Source organism: Rhinolophus sinicus, linkage group LG04, assembly GCF_036562045.2.
Source record: "Rhinolophus sinicus isolate RSC01 linkage group LG04, ASM3656204v1, whole genome shotgun sequence".
NCBI classification, from domain to species: domain Eukaryota; kingdom Metazoa; phylum Chordata; class Mammalia; order Chiroptera; family Rhinolophidae; genus Rhinolophus; species Rhinolophus sinicus.
In genome coordinates this window covers 187,089,107-187,108,127 of record NC_133754.1, presented here as the reverse complement: position 1 = coordinate 187,108,127, position 19,021 = coordinate 187,089,107, and the positions used below count along the sequence as shown (strand labels likewise).

The 19,021-nt window shown below is 55.9% G+C and overlaps 1 protein-coding gene across 2 annotated transcripts in view; it reads right to left on the bottom strand.

Moving 5' to 3' along the window:
- The window catches only part of COL5A1 (collagen type V alpha 1 chain), a 148,003-nt gene extending 140,431 nt beyond the window's left edge, over positions 1-7,572 (bottom strand). Inside the window, exon 1 of one of the 2 annotated variants that reach the window (XM_019718217.2) lies at positions 7,019-7,572. In XM_019718217.2, coding sequence (XP_019573776.2) covers positions 7,019-7,139 — 121 coding nt within the window. In that variant the 5' untranslated portion in view covers positions 7,140-7,572. The remainder of the gene's footprint in view (positions 1-7,018) is intronic. The other variant, XM_019718216.2, reaches the window with a different exon arrangement.
- Positions 7,573-19,021: the final 11,449 nt, after the last annotated feature.

Here is a 19,021-nt window from a genome sequence, read left to right as displayed (position 1 = left end):
GGCCAGCGCCCCATTGGTGCTGGCAAGTACCTCCCTCTGATTGGCCAGCGCCCTTTTGGTGGGAGGTGCCTACCTATGATTGGCCAGTGGTTTCCTCTGATTGGCCAGTGACGTGCCCTACCTGCTGGTGAATGTTTCCCTACCTCCCACTTTGCACTTCTCTGGATACAATCACCTGTTCAGGGGTCTGATTTGCTCCATGCACTGGAAGCGCAGGACAGCTCCCCTATTGCTCACCTGTGTACCTGCTGTCTCATGCCTGGCACAGGTCTGATTTGAGGTGGAGGTCCACAAACGCTTCAAGCATAGCCTCTGTCATTTCCGGGTTCCCGCAAGAGGGCCAGCATTTCCTGAGTTCCCTCTGGAACCCTCTACAGGAAAGAAACTCCTGGAAGCTGGGCTCACCGCCCCACATACAGTGCCTCTCATGGTAACCCGCTGGCCGCAGGGGAAACAATCGCTCCCACCTTTCATTGAGGTTAAAACTCTTTTTCATTGTGAGATCATTATTTTTCCAATGCAAGGGTCAGAGATTTTACAACTAAATCATGCTCATTTCAATCATCTAAATCACACACACATTTTGATGTTATTTTGTGGCACTTATTTAAAAAAATTAAGATGTCATTGGAATCCCTTTTCCCAAGGTGCTGGCAGGAAAGAACAGGGCAGAAGAGTAAATTTCACCAAAAGAACACAGGTTTAGGAGGCAAAGTAGCGGAGCCCCCCTTCCCCGTTTCAGGCACAGAGACATGGCGTGTGCCCCTGGAGCTCTGTGTAATGAAATCTGGAGACAAGTGGGTCAGACTGCGGTTCCATTTCTTAGGTCTGAGTCACCAGAGTGGCAACATTTACTCTGAGTGTGGGGTTGTTACTTAGGTTGGGAATCTGCCAGAAAAAACTACCCGATGAGTCAAAGCTGATGAAATGACAGCTCAGATTATGTGATGTATGTCACACAAAAGGACCCCATCACCCACACCACACATCCACATGCATCCAACTGCACGTTCATTCACTCTATAAACCTCTCCCCAGCTGCCTGTGGCTGGGCTGGCGCAGAAACGGCATGTGGGCTGGCAGAGGCCCCGCCTGCGCCCACCCCGCAACGCCCCCTTGCAGTGCACCAGCCATCACCCTTGTCGTGTCCCAGAGACAGAAGACTAGAGTCCCAGAGGTGGGAGGTAGGCAGGTCCCCTCCCATATCTGTACCCCAAATCCTCCTTGTAAAGTGGGGTGGCCTGACGAGGACAGGGAGGGGCGAGGGGCACATGGCGCACCCACGACTGCCCAAGGACATGCTTCCATGCCTGAGCTCAGAGCCGCAGAAGTCACAGCGAGTGACCCAATAAACTCACCAGGGGACACTGTATCACCTCTTCTCATGTTTACCCTGTGAGGTAGGCACTAGACCAGGGGTGTCCAAACTTTTTTCAACGTTTTTTACCAAGGGCCATATGTGATAAAATACACAAACAGCCAGGCCACTCACTCGAGGTGAAGTACGTATTGCCTCACTTGGTTTATTTAAGTAAACTAAATATATTTTTGGAATTTGCTGCAGGCCAATGAACAATGGATTGCGGGCCGCAGTTGGCCCGCGGGCCGCAGTTTGGACACCCCTGCACTAGAGGGATAGTTTGCGAGAGAGAGGGAGCCACTCACATGGCAGCCAGTGAGCAGAGAGCCAGGAACTCGGTGCCTGACCCCAGGCCCCTGCCTTGTGCTGCTTGGGGTCCAGGAAGGACAAAACAGTGACAATGGAGCTTTGCTCTGTGCTTCGTACACGTTATGCAATGAACCCTCAAAAAATCCTGCAGGAGTCACAATCATCACCCCATTTTTATAGACAGGGAAACCAAGGCATGGAGAGTTAAATGCACAGCTGGTAGGAGTGCAGCCAGGATCTGAATCCAGGCCGCCTGCCCCTGACCATCACCTCACGCCCTGGCCTTCATGTCGTGCCCATGAGAAGAGCCAAAGCTGGCCCCACCTTCAGGATCTCGGGATCTCCAGCTGGACCAGAAATCTTTGAACTTAACATGTGGCAAAGTGCTGACATCAGCTGATTGGATTACACGAGAGAATATAAATAGAGGGGAAAGCAGAAGCTATAATGTAACATCGCCCTCCTGTGAGTAAAAAAAGACTTGTCCAATTACCGGATCCAGCTGGCCCTGCGTGCCCTGTGGTGGGACCCACGGCCTCCTGGTGGCCCAGCAGGCTCCGTGGCCACAGTTCACCTCCACATTGCCCATTTGGCAGTGGGAGGGCATGTAAGGGGAGACATGTCGCCTTGCCACACCAGGCCCTGCATGCAGGAGCACCTCAGGGGACCGTGTAAACACATGTGCCCAAGCATGCTTATATAGGCATGTACACTCACAAACACACACCTGGACACATCACACATGCACACACTCTGACACACACATGCAAACACACACATGCGTGTACAAGCTCAAATGGACCTGTAAAGCATTTCCACAAGTGTTGCCTTGTGTGACCAGTACAAGGACCCCTGGGGAAGTGGACCCACCAAGCAGACCAAAGACCATCAGCTCGTCCAAGGCTGACTCAGCTCATGGATGGCGGAGCCCTTGGGGTCACACCGGGGTCAGGAGCCTCCGTGGACAGACACATCTCCCCCTACTATGCTTCCTCTGGAACACTTGCATGGAAAGAAGATTGTGGCAACGCTATGCTTTCTCCTTTCAGAAAATGCCACCAAACATAGCAGTCAGGTGCTCACTACACACTGGGTGCTCCACACGCTCCTCCATGCAATGCCTCCATCTTCATAACCACCCCTCAAAGTGAACAATGCAATTTGCCCCATTTTCCAGAGGGGAAAGCTGAGGCCCAGTGACCGGCCCCAGCCCAACCAACCCTGAGCATCTCTCAGATGAAAAGAAACTCAGTTTGCCCTGATTTCTCAACTGCCCACACTGCCCCCGGGGTTCAACAATCTGATTGCCAAGAACTGTCTCCTCCCACACCCAATGGCCTGTCACCCAGCACCCGTGCCCGCACACCCCCAGACAAGGCTGCAGCATCTGTCAGTCTGTCTGCAGAACTGCCTGGCCTCTCGTGCAGGGCGGAGAAAGGGTTAAGGGCCCCCCAGCTCTCCCACTCACTCCCCCTCGGATGCTCCCTCTTTCTCAGCTGGCACAGCACTCCCGGGACAGGCCTGCTGCTGGGGGCACCCCGCCAACCAAGTTAATAAGGGGCTTTCCAGCCAAGGGAAGCAGCCCAGCCCAGGTGAACACTGCAGCAGGGTCTGGAATATCCTGCCAGGAAGGAGGGAGAACCAGGCTAAAACCAGAGGTGGGTGAGGGCAGCTGCAAGGAGACGCTTCAGTGCATTTCTGGGATAAAAGCACAGGGGAAAGGCCTCCTCCAGGAGGAGTCCCCAGACCTCCCCAGTGGAGTCAACCCTCTCAGACTGTTTGAAAGGACACTCGGCCTGAAAATGAACGATGTCCACATGTGTGCCTCCCATCAGACTACGAGCTCCTGCAGTGGGGACTGCCACCTTCACCTCTGTCCTGTAACCCTCCAGACCAGGGCACACAGGCAAAAAGCCTTCAGGGGCCAGCAGGTCATAAGGCTGAGAGAAGGGCCTAGTTACGGACAAGGAATGGTGAAGACTACAGGCACTGGTCCCCTTTGAAGGCTTTCCAATTAAAAAAGGAGGGAGGGAGGGAAGGGAAGAGGAACAGAAAGGAGTAGGGGAGAGAGAAAGGAAGGACGGAAAACAGGGCAGGAGGCAGGGAGGGAAGGAGGAAACTGAAACACTGTGCTGGCCAAATGGAACGCCTCCCGCACGCGGGGGCCACCTTTGGGCTGGGCCCCCAGGCCTGGACTGCAGCTCAGGGCACTGGGCCTCTCCCAGGGGAAAGCTGATGATAAACAGACATAAAACTCCAAGAAGTCAAAGGCACCGAGGCGTGGCCATGCCAGGCAAGCAGGACAGAGAAGCTCACTCGGGGCCCAGGCACAGAAGTCAGACGGACCCAGAATCTGGGGTCCCTGCTCCCCACTTCCTGGGCCTCTCAGAGCCTCAATCAGTCCCTCCCTTACTGTTCAGGCCTGTGTGAGGGTCCAGTGAGATAATGACACAGGGCATAGCACAGGCCAGGTAAGTGCCAGCAAATCCCTACAATCCTTACCGTGTGTGATGGTCTCACAGGGAGGCGGGAACCCTGCTCTGTCCTCTGTGCAAACCCAGGGATCCAGTGTGGGTGCAGCAGCAGGGCCTCAGGGGTCCGGGTGACTCATCCTTGACCCTCCAGGACCTCCAAGCCAGTCGGCCTGCACAGTCCCTGTTATTAAGTGGGGGTGGGGGGGCAGCGGGTGATTGTTCCCCACACTCCTCTGCTCCACCCAACAATGTCTGTGACCCAGGCAGTGACAATGGGAGACTGGGCCAGACAGCTTGAAGGCAGGGGCAGGGCAGGCTGGCATCAGCTGTGCTCAGCTAAGGCGTGGCTGTGGTGAGAATCCAGAAATATCTGAAGGGTGGGGTAACGGGGCAGGCTCTGGCCAGCACCCCAGGAACAGCCCAGGAGCAACATCGCCGAGAAGGGACTTTGTGCCTTGGCAAGGGGAGGAATCTGCTGCCCACGGCTACTGCTGGGTGGTCACAGCTGCTGGGCAGTGACCACAACTCCAGCCCCTCCAGCCACTGAAATCTGGAGCCGATGAGGGAGAGAGCTTTGGGAATCAGTTTGGCTTCTGAACTCCCTCCCACCGACTGTTCTTTTATGGGGGGGAAGAGGGGGCAGGATGGGAAGGATGTCTTTCCAGCCAACTTGATTGAGTCAGAGGCAATTTAACCATTTGATCTCGGTCAAGTCCCACCAAACTTGGACGACTCTTCCCACAAATGATTGCAAAAAGCAATCACATGACCGGGGCCAACCAATGGCATGCAGAGGAGATGACCTCAATTTCCAAATATCGGGGTCATGTTTCATTTCACATACTCTCCTTTGCCCGTTACGATGTTAAACGGCCCCAAATGCAATCTTACTTTTCAATCCTTCACACACTTGGCCAAGAAGAAGGTAGGAAAAAGCCTTGTTCAGAGAAACTCGGAAAACATCTGGTACACCCCAAAATGGAGAGCAGGAAAGGCGCTGGCCGATGACCCCTCCCGCCTCCCTGCATCTCAAGTGCACAGCCAGACACTTGAGGGTGACTCCAAAATGGTCCCACCCTAGGCAGTGGGTGGAGAGAGGTCTGTGGAACCCACCAGAGAAGTGGCTTCTTCACATGCTTCTAACGTCTCTTTGACGAAAGCAAAATGTCCAGCTCCACAGCCAGGGTCCACCTCCAGGCTTCGGCTCCCACAGGCCGCCCTCAAGTAGGAAGGGAAATCCGAGCAAAAGCAGGGGACAGGGGTGGGAGGCAGAGACGGGGCGCAAACACATGCTCTGCACGCTGCCCAGCCAGCACGCAGCCCCAGCTTTTGGGGTGGTGACCCCATTGAAGGGTTCCCTCTCGAGTTTCTGGGAGAAAGCCCATCAGAGGAGCTGGGACAGGACTTAGTCCCTGGGCGACCATGGGGTCCCATGCCACATCCCCCACCCCGCTGCACACCACTTTCCAGTGAGGCCTCTAGTGTCCGCCACCTTCACCTGAACCGGGGAGAAACACAGAGCCAGCCAGCCCGGGCTTGAGGGCTCCATGGTGGCAACCCAGGGGGAAGACCCCAGTCCCCAAGCCACACAGGCTCCCCTCCCCTCCCCCAGCCCCTGATGTGCAGGACACCCAGATTCCTGCTCCCCCTCCTTGGCCCAACAAGCACTCATTGTGCCAGGAAGAAGGGAAAGACTATCTTAATTGGCAAGTGAAATATGGAAAGTGATTCTTCCCACATGTCTTCAAATCACGAAGTGGAAGAGAGAAGCGGGGGGCACTGAAGTGGTGCCTTCTCACAGGACGGCTGGCTGCTGCAGCTGTGCACTGAGCCCACTGCCTGTCACTTCCTCTGACTTTGCCTTGCACCAGCAGCTCGGAGCCTGGTCTCCCCACCTGGTAATGGGGACTCGGACTTTCCAGGCCTTGGGCTCCATTGTCTGAGGGTGTGTGAAGACCCCTCCCACAGGTAACCACCAAAGGTGATGCTTAGAAAGCCACTGTCCCATCAGAAAGCTGGGTCAGAGCTGCCACCAGTCCAGGCAGGCATTCGGTCAATGCCAGCTCCCACCGGAGAGGGCTCCTTCTAAAGGCAGACCTCTCGCAGGAGGCCCACATCTGTACATCATCTAAACCTCTCAACAGTTTTAACACCATCTCCTGCTTTGCTCCAGGAACCCATCTCTGGGCAGCAAACCCAGGAAAAACTGCCTCCCAGGAAGTCAGGAGGTTTGGGGTGGGATTAGGAGCAAGTCTGCTGGACCATCCTCCAGGGCTCCCCAGTACTGCTAGCATTTAGATGGCTGCAAGAAGCCCTGTTCCCTGGGGAAGCGAAGAGCCAGCCCAGTCTAGAGGCAGAGGGCCAGTGCGCTTGGGGTCAAATGCAGGGCCGGGGGCTCAAGCTTCTGGGATTCCCCCCAGTGCCTCCCGCCTCCAGTCCCTGCCCGATTTGATGGGCTGTGGCTCTAGGGGGCGACCCTTCCCGGTTTTCAGGAGAGGAAGTTCTGCCGCAGGGCTGTGCGGGCTGGGCCAGAGCTGAGATGTAGGAGAACGCAAAGTTTCAGGACAAAAGTTTGCCGGCCCCGAGGACAGCCCTCTGGCTGATCCCGCACTCAGCCCTTCCCGGGTTCCCGCGACAGCCCCACCCGGTCGGCACGTTTGGCGCGCGGGGCATTGTGCTGGCGAGTCTCCCTCTCCAGGGCCCCCAACTAATGGCATTCGGAGTCTCGGCCCGTGCATTCCACAGCCAAGGGGAAACGCCGTGCAGGCGCGGGAGAGGCCGGCAGCCGGCGCCGAGGTGACAGCCGCGCCCGGCCCGCGTCCCGTCCCGCATCCCCGCCAGCGCCCCGCGCGCCCCCGCCCTCGAGCGCCCCTACCTGCGCGGCTCGGAGGCGGTGCCCACAGCAGCAGCAGCAGCACCAACAGCAGCGGCGGGGACAGCAGCGGGGCGCCCGGGCGGAGCGGGCTACGCGCTTTCCAGCGGGTGTGGACATCCATGCCGGCTGGGCACCGGTCGGGGCGCGCAGGGACGCTCGGGGGTGCGGGCTCGGCCCGGGCAGCGGACTCAGCGGGGCCGGCACGACCTCAGGAAGTCATGGGGAGCAGGCGCTGGCCCGTTCTCTTTGTGGCAGCGGCTCTCCGGGACGGGTCTGCGGGTGCGCTCGCCCACAGGCAGGAGGGCTCGACCTTGGCCCGCGGGGCGGCCGGGACCCCGCTCGGCGCGCTCGCTCTCGCCTCCTCCAACTCCTCCAACTCCTGCTTGCCTCCCCTGGCCGCCGCCGCCCCGCGACCCGCTCCCCGTGGGCGCTCTGCTCAAGTGAGGTCCTGCACCAACCGCCGGGACGAGGAGTGCGGACCTCGCCTTGGGCGCCGAGCACTTTTTTCCCAGGTTCCTCCCTCCCTCTCTCCTGGAAGGCACCCGCAGCGGCTGTCGATCCCAAACGCCTGCAGCAAATCAGAGCCCGGCGCTGGGCTCGGCCAGGCCGGCCCCCGCCTCCCACTGGGCGCCGGGGGCGAGGGGGTGGGGACAGTGGGCGAGTCGCTGCGAGGAAGGGGCTGGCCCGGGGCGGGAGCAGACGTGGGGCGGGCGCGGCGCCCCTAATGTCTCGGCGGGCGCGCGCTGAGGGGCGAGGGGGCGGCCTCGGAGCCTAAGAGCCCACCCGGGGCCCAACTCTTCCCGCCCCAGGTGCCCGCACCTGGCAGAGACCCAGGAACCAGCGTGGAGGGGCCCGGAGTTTGATCACTTCGGGTTAAAAGAAAAAAGTTGCAGCTCACCCCGCCTAACTTTTCTTTTACGTGGAGGAGTTCAGAGCCCCTCTTCTGGGTGGAGACTGAACTTCCAATCCCGCCAGATCGTGGCGCCCAAGACTGCAGCCCTGACGGAGGACCCGCCCTTGCCTTCCCCCTAAATGCAGATTGGGCGTCTTGGTCAAGTTAGGGTCTAACTTCCCACGGAGTCCCCAAAGGAGCTTGCGTGCTGCACATCAGGCCACGTTGGGCCAGGCACCCCGTTCTCCCTTCCTTCGGCCTGCTCCCTGGACGTCCCTTTGGGAGCTGGCAGCAGGCAAGGGAATAAGGGTTGTGTGATCCCTGGGGCCTGCTACTGGGCCCTGCCTTTCTGCCTTCAAGTCTTTGACTTCTCTGAGGCCTGGTGAGGTCCCCTTCTAGCCCAGGCCGGCCGGGCTCCTCGCAGTATGTGGGAGCCCCTCCTGTCAGGCTCTTGAGGCCCAGAAAGCCTCCTGGCACAGCCTGTTGACGTCCCAGTTCAGAGCCCTTCTGGGAGAGCTGCAGCGCTGGTTTTTAAAACGCAGAGGCATGAAGGTGAATTAAGAGGGCTTTTCAAACCTTAAGCCATCCCCTCTCCTTTGAACAAACAATCCAGCCAGTAATGCTGAAACAGGGCTGGGGTCCCCACCTCCCTGTCTCCAGTTACATCCCTACACTGGGCATGAAATTCCTCAAATGCCCCTTAATTCCCATCACTCTGGAAACAGGACAGGAGGGGAGTGGGGGGGGGGGTCAGAGGTTCAGTTTGCTGGGGCCACTGGAGTTGGGTCCCTGGTGCTGACTGATAGGTCAGGCTCCATCTTTGCCTCCTGTGCTCACTAGGTCTCATGTTGCCCAGACCAGAATGAGAGGGGCTGTACACAGACGTGAGGAGCTTGAGATACATTAAGCACAGCAAAGTGTTCTTTCGGGTTTCCATATTTCTTTGTTATTTGATTTTTTTCTTACAATGTGTATAAGTCATATATGTGATCAGGGGAAATGTGTGTGTTTGAGTTGTGTGCATATGTAAGTGTATGTGTGAGGTGTATGTGTGTCGGGGGTGGTTCAAGTTAGAGCTGCTGGTTCTTCACTGTCCTGTGTGGCTTCATGACAGAGAAGTCCCACCTGACACTCCCTGAGCCCGCCCCCAGCAGCCTCGCCTGACCCCCAGAGTGCCCCCCACCAGTGGGAAGGCCAGCTTCTCCCCTGAAGACTTGGGGGTACTGACACAAGTCAGTGGCCTGGTTATCAGAAGACAGCACAGACTTTCGGGGTTCCCGCTTTTCCCCAAGGACACATGGATCCCCTCTGACAGTCAGCCCTCCCAACATCTGGAACTCAGAATGGGTGTCTGAGCTTTGGCCTGAGTTAGCACAGCTGGTCCCTCGGGACCTGAAAATCAGGTGACCACCCAGAGGCCCCCAAAGAACTGACCTCTCAGTAACAAGACAACTTCTCACGGCTGTGAGCAGATAGGACATTTACCTTTTACCCTCTCTTGGGGAGAAAGGGATCAGGTGGGCCAACAAACATGTGTTTCTACTTCATCCAAGCCTGGAGAGAGAGGCAAGTTTCTATCCCACCAGAAAACTCGGAGAAAAGACCCCAAACTGGGCAGCCCGACTGCAGAACATGGCTGGAATTCTGGGGGCAACAGTGCGTATCCGCCACGTGTAAGGGCTCCGCTGTGTTGAGCCCTGTCTCCACTTTAAACCCACACTTCATCAGGTTACGCACAACACTGGGGAATGATAGCATTTGTCCCCTTTACCGATAAGGGATCAGAGAGGGTAAGGAGCTCACCCAAAGTATCAGCTCACCTGTGGGGGAGCCAGGATCTGAACTCAGGTTTGCCTTTGGGCGGGAAAGATGCTGATCGCCTTGCCCAGTGGTGACGGTGGAGGCTGAACCCAAAGGCAGCGTCACTGCCCCCTCCACCCTCTTGCAAATGATTAAAACAGCGGGTCCTTTGAAAACTGTGTATTCTGTTCTTGGCTCTAGGGGGTGTGCAGTGAGCAGGACACCCGGCCCCTTGCAGATGGGACGTAACGATGCTGACACCTGTGTGAGGTGTGGCTACTTAATTGCAGGTATGCTTTCCTCATCTTCTGTAATTAATGCCAGGGTCCAGTCCAGCCCACCCTGCATGTATACATGTCACTGCTCCATGGAGGGGACCGCCTGCGGTCCAGGGCTCTGTACACCCCTGGCCTACTACAAGTGCCACCGCCCATTGCTGTACGTTTCCCCGGAACCAGGTGAGGCCGAGCTTCGCACCTGCGATCTCACTGCCCAGCTTCCCTTTCCATTGCTGCAAGTCTTCTCCCTTATTCTTAGGTAGCAGAGTTGTGGCTCTCGACAGACCACCCATGACAAATACCAAGTGCTGCCCTCTTGGGTTTATGTTTCTTTGCCCACCCTCCCATTTTAAGGGGCCTCCCAGCTCCCAGAGTCATTGTGGGGCTGGAAATGGCCAGCCCTTCCCAGGGGTGCTTTCCCTCCAAGGCTGCGGGTTCCTTCCCTCCAACCCCCTCACAGGTGGGAGCTCACAGCCAGCAGAGGAGGCGGAGAACCGAGGTGTCTGCTTGCCCTCCAAAAGCTCATGGGCCACTGGGGCCCCAAGGTGGCCCTGAGAGTGAGGGGTGGGACAGTGTCCAGCGGGAGGGACCTGTGACGGCCTCTTGCCCTGGCTGCTCGTCCAGCCTGGCCAATAACCTAGCTTCTTTGGCACATGGAGCTGAGTGTGTGGTCTGTAACAGCATCCACACTGCGTGGGCACAGGTGAGGGGCAGGACACAGGCTAAGATACAGCTGTCTCCCACTCCTGTCTCCCTCACTACCCACAGCAACGTGCTTCCCTTCTGGGAAGGAGGTACCCCACACCTGTGTCCCGAGCGCCCAGTCTAGCTGCCCAGGGTGTGCAGGGGAATGGACAGTCTTTGTGACAGCTGTTTACACATCCACGAGGGTGGGAGCCGGGCCTAAACATTGTGTGGTCACGTGGGGTCGTGTTCGCGTCTCCGTCCACCTCCAGCAGGGCGGCCCCTGGGCCTGATCTCGGCATCTGGGGCCCAGCCCACTGTCGGTGCGAGATCAAGGTTCAGTTAGTGACAGAGAGCTCATGGGGCTATGCTGGAAAGACCGGGCACGACACAGGAAGTCAGAGGGCATGTGCTCTGGTCCTGGGCGTCACACTTAACTCCAGGGCCCCATGAGTCCATCTGAAATTCTTGACCCATGGAGCCTCCCCACCTATGTCGACACCTCCAGAACTCCATGACAGGAAGGCTCTTCCATCCCCAGCCTCCCCAACGCCGAACCCAGCAAAGGAGCTGCTTGTCCCCCCAGAGTTCACAGCCAGGACAGGGAGGTACCAGGCCCATCAGCCCTGCACAAGACCAGTCGAGAGTGGGCCGGCGGCATCATTCAGACCAAGCACACACCTCTACCAGGAGGCTGCAGTCCTTATCATGGCTGCAGAGGGTCCCCGGAAGCCAGGAAGCAGGGCTCTCAAGGGCCAAGGAGCCAGCCCCCTGGGGCACAGGGACAAAGCAGCATAAATCACAGAGCCCGTGACTAGCCACCATGACGGGTAAGGCAGCCCGACCATCCCTCTTGTGCCTGGCCGTCTCCCTGGTTTGCGAACACAGCTTTGATTCTGTGTCAGCCCACAAAGGCTGCTTTCCTGAACCTCAGTGTTCCCACCAGGAGCCCAATAAACTTGCCAAGTAATGGGATTTCCAGACAAAGTGGCCCATGACGGACACCAATTGGACTATAGGGGAACTTTGCAATTATTCAGTGTTGTGGGGTCACACATCTCCCAGCCTGGGGCGAGCTGGGCACTTACCGCCAGGAGAATGTTTGACAGACAAAGTTGAGTTTGCAGCTCAGGAAAAACGTCAGTTGGAAAAATCCTTGTTGTAAGGAACCACCTGTGTAGGTGGAGAGAGCTGCCCAGAGGTCAGCAGGCTGCTCCCCGGATTCAAGCAGCAGTTTTAGGGTGTATGTGACGGCACCCAACATCAGGATCTCATTGGATCCTCCCCACCGGCTGGCATGTGACTCCCACTTAGGGTGGAATGTCCACAGAGCCCAGAGCAAAAGGCCTTCTGACCCCAGCTCCTCACCTGGAAAATGGGGCCAGGAGAGCCTTCCTTCATAGGTTGTGTGCGTATTATTTGCAGTGGCCCGTGGGCTGTTCCAGGCGTAGAGCATGTGCTCAGGAAATGCTCCATCCATCTCATTCTCTCAGCTTCACCAAACCTCAGAGGGTTAGCCAGTAGGTGGAGGTGTTGTGGGCACCCAGGCCCCATCTGAGCAGCGGTTTCCACAGCCACCACACTCCCTGCCCCTCTCAGGTCTGTGAGTGCAGATGGAGGTGATGTGGCTGAAACACTGTGTAAACTGCAGAAGAATTTCTCATAAAGGTGACAGGGTCCTGATCCCATCTGCAGTGAATGCTGCGGAGCCTCCTGGACCCCCTTTGGGACCTGGACTCTCAGGTGCCCCTGCAGAAGTGTTGGCTACCGATGGCCATAGCTGAGTTCCTCGGCCCCTCCCTGTTAAGGGGAAGCCACTCCAATGCATGGACACGCCCGCCCATTCTCCGAAACAGACATGTTTAAGTTTTAAAAAGCTCCAGTCTGTGGCCATGCCAACTTCATCTGGGGCCTTGTGTTGGTGTCCTAGGGCTGCTGAAACAGCTGGATGACTAAAACCATAGAAATTGATTCTCTCTCAGTTCTGGAGGCCAGAAGTCTGAAATCCAGGTGTCACCAGGGTTATGTTCCCACCAGTGGCCCTGAGCGATGGTCCTTCCTGCCTCTGCCAGCTCCTGGGGCCCCAGGTGGTCCTGAGCTGTGGCCACGTCACTCCAGCCTCTGCTGTGTCTCCACATGGCCCCCTCCTCTGTGTGTCTGCTTTAATCTCCCTCTGCTTTTCTCTTATAAGGATACTTGCGATGGCAGTTAGGGGCATACCTGGGTGATCCAGAATGATCTCTTCACCTCAAGAGCCTTCACTTAATTACACCCGCAAAGACCCTTTTGTCAAATGGGTCACATGCACAGGAGGCCGCCGTTTACCCACCATAGTCCTGGACACAACAAAACAGGCCTCTGTGCCTGCGGTCTCCTCGCTCTCCCCACGTGTGCTGCCGAGGAGGCACCGGAGCCCGCCGTGGTTTGGAGCAAGGGGTCAGTGGTACCTCGTGTGCGCCCCGTGCACATGCAGAAACCCTGAGTTGTTCTCCGCGTCCTGAGAGCTGGTCCCAGCGGCAGGGCTCAGGCTGGCACAAGGACAGAGAGCTCAATGGGGACCTGAGTGCGACGGCACACTGCCCGGGCATGCCAACACTGTCTGGGATTGCTGTTTTTCCCAGTAAGGCCGGTTTTATTTGTTTTCATTTTTAGTATTAAACCAATATTTTTAATGGAAATAGCTCCCAAATTAGATTTTCTTCCATAAGAGGAAATAAAAGGGAATATAGAATTGAAAATGAGTCCCCATAACTGAAGTCCAACCCAGAAATCGAATTCATTCACTCCTCCAAATCTTTGAGCACAGTCCAGGAGTTGGGCTGTTGAGAACGCAGGTGACTTGGGGTAGCAGGGGGAGGGCGGGGTAGGAGGGGGCAGGAAGCTGCCTAACACCCTGTGACCTTCTTTACTCACTCACGCCACAACACAACACCCCCAATTTGCAGGTGAGAATCCAAACTCAGTGCGTTTAAGAATGGGCGCCAGGGCTGTGGAACCCCCAAGTGGAGAAGCCAGGATCCATTCAGAACCAGGATCCATGGACACACGCTCTCCCTGTGCCACCTGCCTGCTGGAAAGGTGCTGGGGGGATCTGCGCTGACACTCAGAGTCTGACGGACAGGGTGGGGGCACCGGGAAGGAGTGGGTGCAGAGCTAATGTCGGGGACCCCAGGTAGGTCTGGCTGTGGGAAGCTGACAGTGGCTCCCAAGGGCAGGTCTGGGCTCTAATCCCCAGAACCCGTAAATGTGACCTTATTTGGGAAAAGGGTCTGCACAGATGTGCTTAAGTTAAGGGCCTGGAGATAAGGAGACCATTGTGGTTTAGCTGGGCCCTGAATGCCATCCCTTAGAAGAGGAAGACACAGGGAGATTCAAAAATAAACAGGAAGAAGGTGATTCGAAGACCGAAGACCGAGGCAGAGACTGGAGAGACACATCCACAAGCTGTGAAATTCTGAGCCCCCAGGAGCTGGGAGAGGAAGGAAAGACCCTCCCCTAGAGCCTCCTGAGGGAGCACGGCCCCACCCACACCTTGATCTCAAACTTTGGGGCTCAGAACTGGGACAGAACGAATTCCGAATTCCGGTTGTTTTAAGTCCCCTGTCTGTGGTCCTTTGCCAGGGCAGCCCCAGGACACAAATGCACTGCACAAGGTAGGCTCCCGCTTCCCTATCTAAAGACCCAAAATTCAAAGGTGTGAGGGACCAGCTGAAATTCCACAGGAGTCAGGGGTTGCATGGTGCCCTCCTGCCTGGGTACCTGGCACCATGAGTCCACAGCTCATCAGTGACATCTCAGGCTTGCCAACCTGCCTGCACTCAGAAAACACTGGCTGTGTCGCCAGGCTTGTCATGACTGTCACCTGGGTATTCACGTCCCACCTTCAGCCTAGGAAAAGCCAGACTCCGTGCCAAGGAAAATGAGACAGAATGTGTGCAGCGCGAAAGAGACCCTGGGCTTGGGTATCTCCAGGCCGCCCCCCCCGGGGGGGGGGCACTTCCATTCACCAGGCACCTCGCCAAAGCCCCCACCTGGTGAAGAATTTCCCCTTTGAAGCCCAAAGGCCCATGCCAGTTGGGAACGCATGGGACCCAGCTCCTTGCCAGAGAATAAAGGCAGTGAGCCGACGGCAAATGCTGGCGTCAATTGGGCACTCCTTGTTTTTGTCAACAAGGAGATTTGTTTTAATGGAAACCAGCAGAACTCAACTTGCAGATTTTCCACTCCTGCAGGTCTCAACGGCAGCGGCCTGGCTCCCTACCCCAGGCAGGACAGCTGCAAAGCTTCTGGACCAGTGGGGGGATAAGGGGAGGGGGAGGGCATCCCTGGAGGATTCTGTCTCTCTCCTGCTTCCCCCCAACCCCTCCCTCCCTGCACCTCACCCTCTACTCACCGGCCCTGAGTTGTGGGCTCCAATGTCACCGTCCATCCCACAGCCCTTCTTGCTGCACGGACCCCAGGGACATGTGCTGACCACGTCCCCTGACTCATGAGATGGAGGCAGCAACAACAGAGGGCTTTCCTCCAAGCTGATTGCACACCTTGGCCTCTCTGTGCCTCAGTTTCCTTGTCTGAAAAATGGGCTGTCATGAGGACTCAGTGAGACAACACGTGCCCTTAAAACCTGGCACACAGAAGGCACTCAACACACGTTTGCGGATGTCAGTCAGGCTTTGGCCTGGATGGGGGGACGCTGGCGGTGTGTTTGCTCCTAAACTGGCCGGCACGCAAACCTTGGACTCTCTGAAGTCTGGACACCGGTAATAACTCCAGCACTGGTGAGAGCCCCTTCCCCACTGAGCCAGGGCCCAGGCCACCGGGTTGCTCCTCTCTTACCTCAGCAGCTCTCTGGAAGGTCTAATCTTGACCCTGACTGCTTCGCCTCAGGTCTGTCCACTTGCCAGATGTTAGGAGAGGTCCACTGGTGGGCTGGCGCTGGCTGGTACCAGCTCGAAACAGCTGGCTCTGCGTTCAGCGACCCTCATGTTGATGGCTTAAAATCAGTCATGGTAAAAGTATTTACACCATGGAAATTGGCAAGCACTTCAGATCTGGGCCTTTTTCCTGAGTCAGTCTTTAAACATGTCAGCACCCCACTCATTTCGCCCTGAGTGTTCCTGACCTTGCTCCACTTCCTTAAGGTTGGGTGGTGGCCGCCATCTTTCCCCGAAGACTTTCAGTGATGCATTGGCTGGGGGGGTGGGGGGGAGGGGGCGGGAGGATGAGAAAACCTTCCCCTCATCCTGTTTAAAAGTCCCGATTTCCTGTGTGGTGGCCATCTGCTTACCTAAGGAGCCCTCCTTCCTAAACAGCTGTCGTCAAGTAGTTGAGGGACTGTAATATGGAAAAGGAGGGATTCCAGATGGGCCCAGAGGAGAGCAGAAATCGACTGGGTAGATATTTGGGGAAATGCTAGTTCTTTCATTGCACAGGTATCAGAGCCATAGGGACCTTGCCAGGGTTCTTCTCGGAGCCCCCTCAAAGCTCAGCGCGTTTTCAGAGCAGAGCAAGGAGACAATTATATTGTGAATGAATCTGTTCCCCACCGCCAGCACCACCTGTTCCTAACTACTGGACATCCTGTCCTTATCTCTGAGATGTCCTCCGGAAAAGTATAACTCACGCACAGCTCAGTGCACAGGCTTGAGCAGTACGAAGAATTCAGTGCATAGTGACCACCAAGACTTTTATTTGCATCCAGTGGTGGACTGTCAACTCTGGTGAGGCTCCCAGAGGTAGGCTAAGTACCAGCACTATCACTTCAGTTCTCAGCAAACACCCACGAGGGCAGTGTCCTTATCACAGCCTCAAACCAGGGTACCTGGGACCACGAGGTGTGCTGTCTCCTACCCCTGGTGGGTCTGGGCTGAGTTTGCAAGCAAACCATTAACTTCCATTGGGATAAGCAACTGGACATCCTGGATACAAAGCATGCTGAGGTTTTGTTTACTTTTTAAACAAACGAAAACCATTAACTATAGCTTTAAGATTAGGTTGGCTAAGTCTTTGGGGGGCAGTGATTTCATTTGCCTGAAGATCAGTCTTAAGTTAATGTCGCAGCAAAAGGACAGGTATTATCCAATGAATGTGACTATTTCCTCTGATTTGCTTGTTGTTGACAGTGGATACAATGCTTTCAAACACATCATTTCCTTTGTAATTCACAGGAAACTCACTGGAATAAGAAGAAAGACACAAGGAAGCCAAGTCTTGCCCCAGATCACCACGCCGTGTGTGGCAAAGTGTGTGGCGAAGCCGCTGTGAGAGCCCTGGGCCCCTGCCCGCTGGTTCAGACTCTGTGCCCCTGTGCAATGGCTACTTCCAAGACCCAGAAATTATGGCGAAATCCAAACACTAGATCCCAGCATCGAGTGTCTGGTACCTGCCAGGTATTAACACACAGCACCGTATGTGATTCTTGTGGTCATCCTGGGACACAGGTGCTGCCACCGCTGTTTCATAGATGAAACCTGAGGCTTAGAGATGGGAGGGAGCCCTCCAGCCTGGAATCTGGACCAAGTCTTCCCAGCTCCACGCTGTGCCTCCGACTTTTAGACTCAATCTTTACACCCTAACACCCTCACGGCTTAGGTCACCCCAACTGGCTCTCTCCTGCGCCGAGACCACCTGTGGCTTAAGCCGAGGTCAGGGAAAACCACGCTACTTGTTCAGAAGGAAAGTGTAGGCTGATGTTCAGATGTGCATGTAGGTGTGAATTTGAGAGACTGCTGGGTGTATATGAGAAAGTGTTAACTTTAGAGGCAGGAGGGCCTGTGGGGTCAGCCCGTTGCCTCATTCACACGGCTGACCTGCTTTTCCTCCTCTTTGGGGTATGACTTACTGCTCCAGAAGGACTCTGCACTGTCTGCTGTACCCTCCAGGCTGAGTGAGTCAATGGGCAGGAAAGTCTCAGTCACCCTTACTGATGAGCAATTTGTTGGGGGGAGGAGGGCGGAGGTGGTGTCTGGAGGCACTGAGACAGCTCCTGTTCTCTTCAGAGAGACTGTTTTCAATGGCTGGAATACAGGGACGTCAATAGACGTATCTCAGACCCCAGCCCCACTGACAGGGCCAGCTGGTGACTAAGGGGCATGCAGTCATGTCGATTTTAAGGTAGGTGGCCCCTGAACTGGCAGAGGCTGATTCAGAGTGGGGTAGGACACAGGGATACAGAGTCAAGTTGACCAACATTTGAGCAGAACGCCAGAGGGAAAGCTTGGATGGTATCAGCCTCCTGACACCAAGCAGTGACTGCTTTAGGGCTTCTGGAATATAATGGAGGCTTCTGGAAAGCTGACAGTCCCTTTGTGCATAGATGTTTTGAGAGGTACACCAGATGGCCAGATGATTTTTGGGGTCCTATTTTTTTTAATAGACTTTGAGGAATTTTTTTCTAATTTTCAGTTCTGAAGAGAGAATCTCTGAGAGAATTTGAATGCCCAAACATAATACAGCTGACTGTATGCTTTCTACATGGCAGTAGGATTCTTTGATGATTTGCGAGACAGACAGACAACCTCCTGTATGTTAATCCGAACTATTCTTGTGAACAAGCAGTTTACTTATCCCCCCTGAAGTTCAGCTCCCACCTCCTGGGTTCAGGCGAAGATGAACTGGAATAACTCACACTGGGAGCTTCTCTGGAGCCAAGCTCAGAGTACACGTACTCTGTGAGTCTCGGCTGTAAAATTCTTACCTGGCCCTTATTTAGTGCTGCCTGTGACCAAGGGCCTAACCAGCCTGGTGGTTTCACAGCTGTGCTATACAGCAGCATAGCCACTAGCTACATGTGGCTATTTGAATATCAATTTAAAATTCATTACGATTAAACGCAACTTAAAATTCATTTCCTCCATTGCACTACCCACATTGCAAATGTCCGGTGACCACAGGGAGCTGGTGGCTACCAGGCACACGGCCCAGGTAGGGGACGTTCCCATGGATACACAGAGTTCTGGTGCCCTCGGACAGCGTCCTCCCAGAACCAGCACTGCAGCAGGCCCTCCTGCCCTCCCAGAAGCAACACCGCAGCAGGCCCTCCTGCCCTCCCAGAACCAGCACCGCAGCAGGCCCTCCTGCCCTCCCAGAACCAGCACTGCAGCAGGCCCTCCTGCCCTCCCAGAACCAGCACCTCAGCAGGCCCTCCCGCAGCTAGGACAGGGGTTGGAATGCAGATTCCTGCACTCACCCCAGCATCCTGCTGAGGGGAGCTCAGATCCAGGAGCCCAGGATTTGCATGTTTGAGAAGCTGCCGTGTAATTCTGATGAGTAAATTACTGGAGTAACAGACACCCTTTGTACAGATAGGGCAACTGAGGCCCAGCCGCTTGCCACGACCCCATAGCTCGT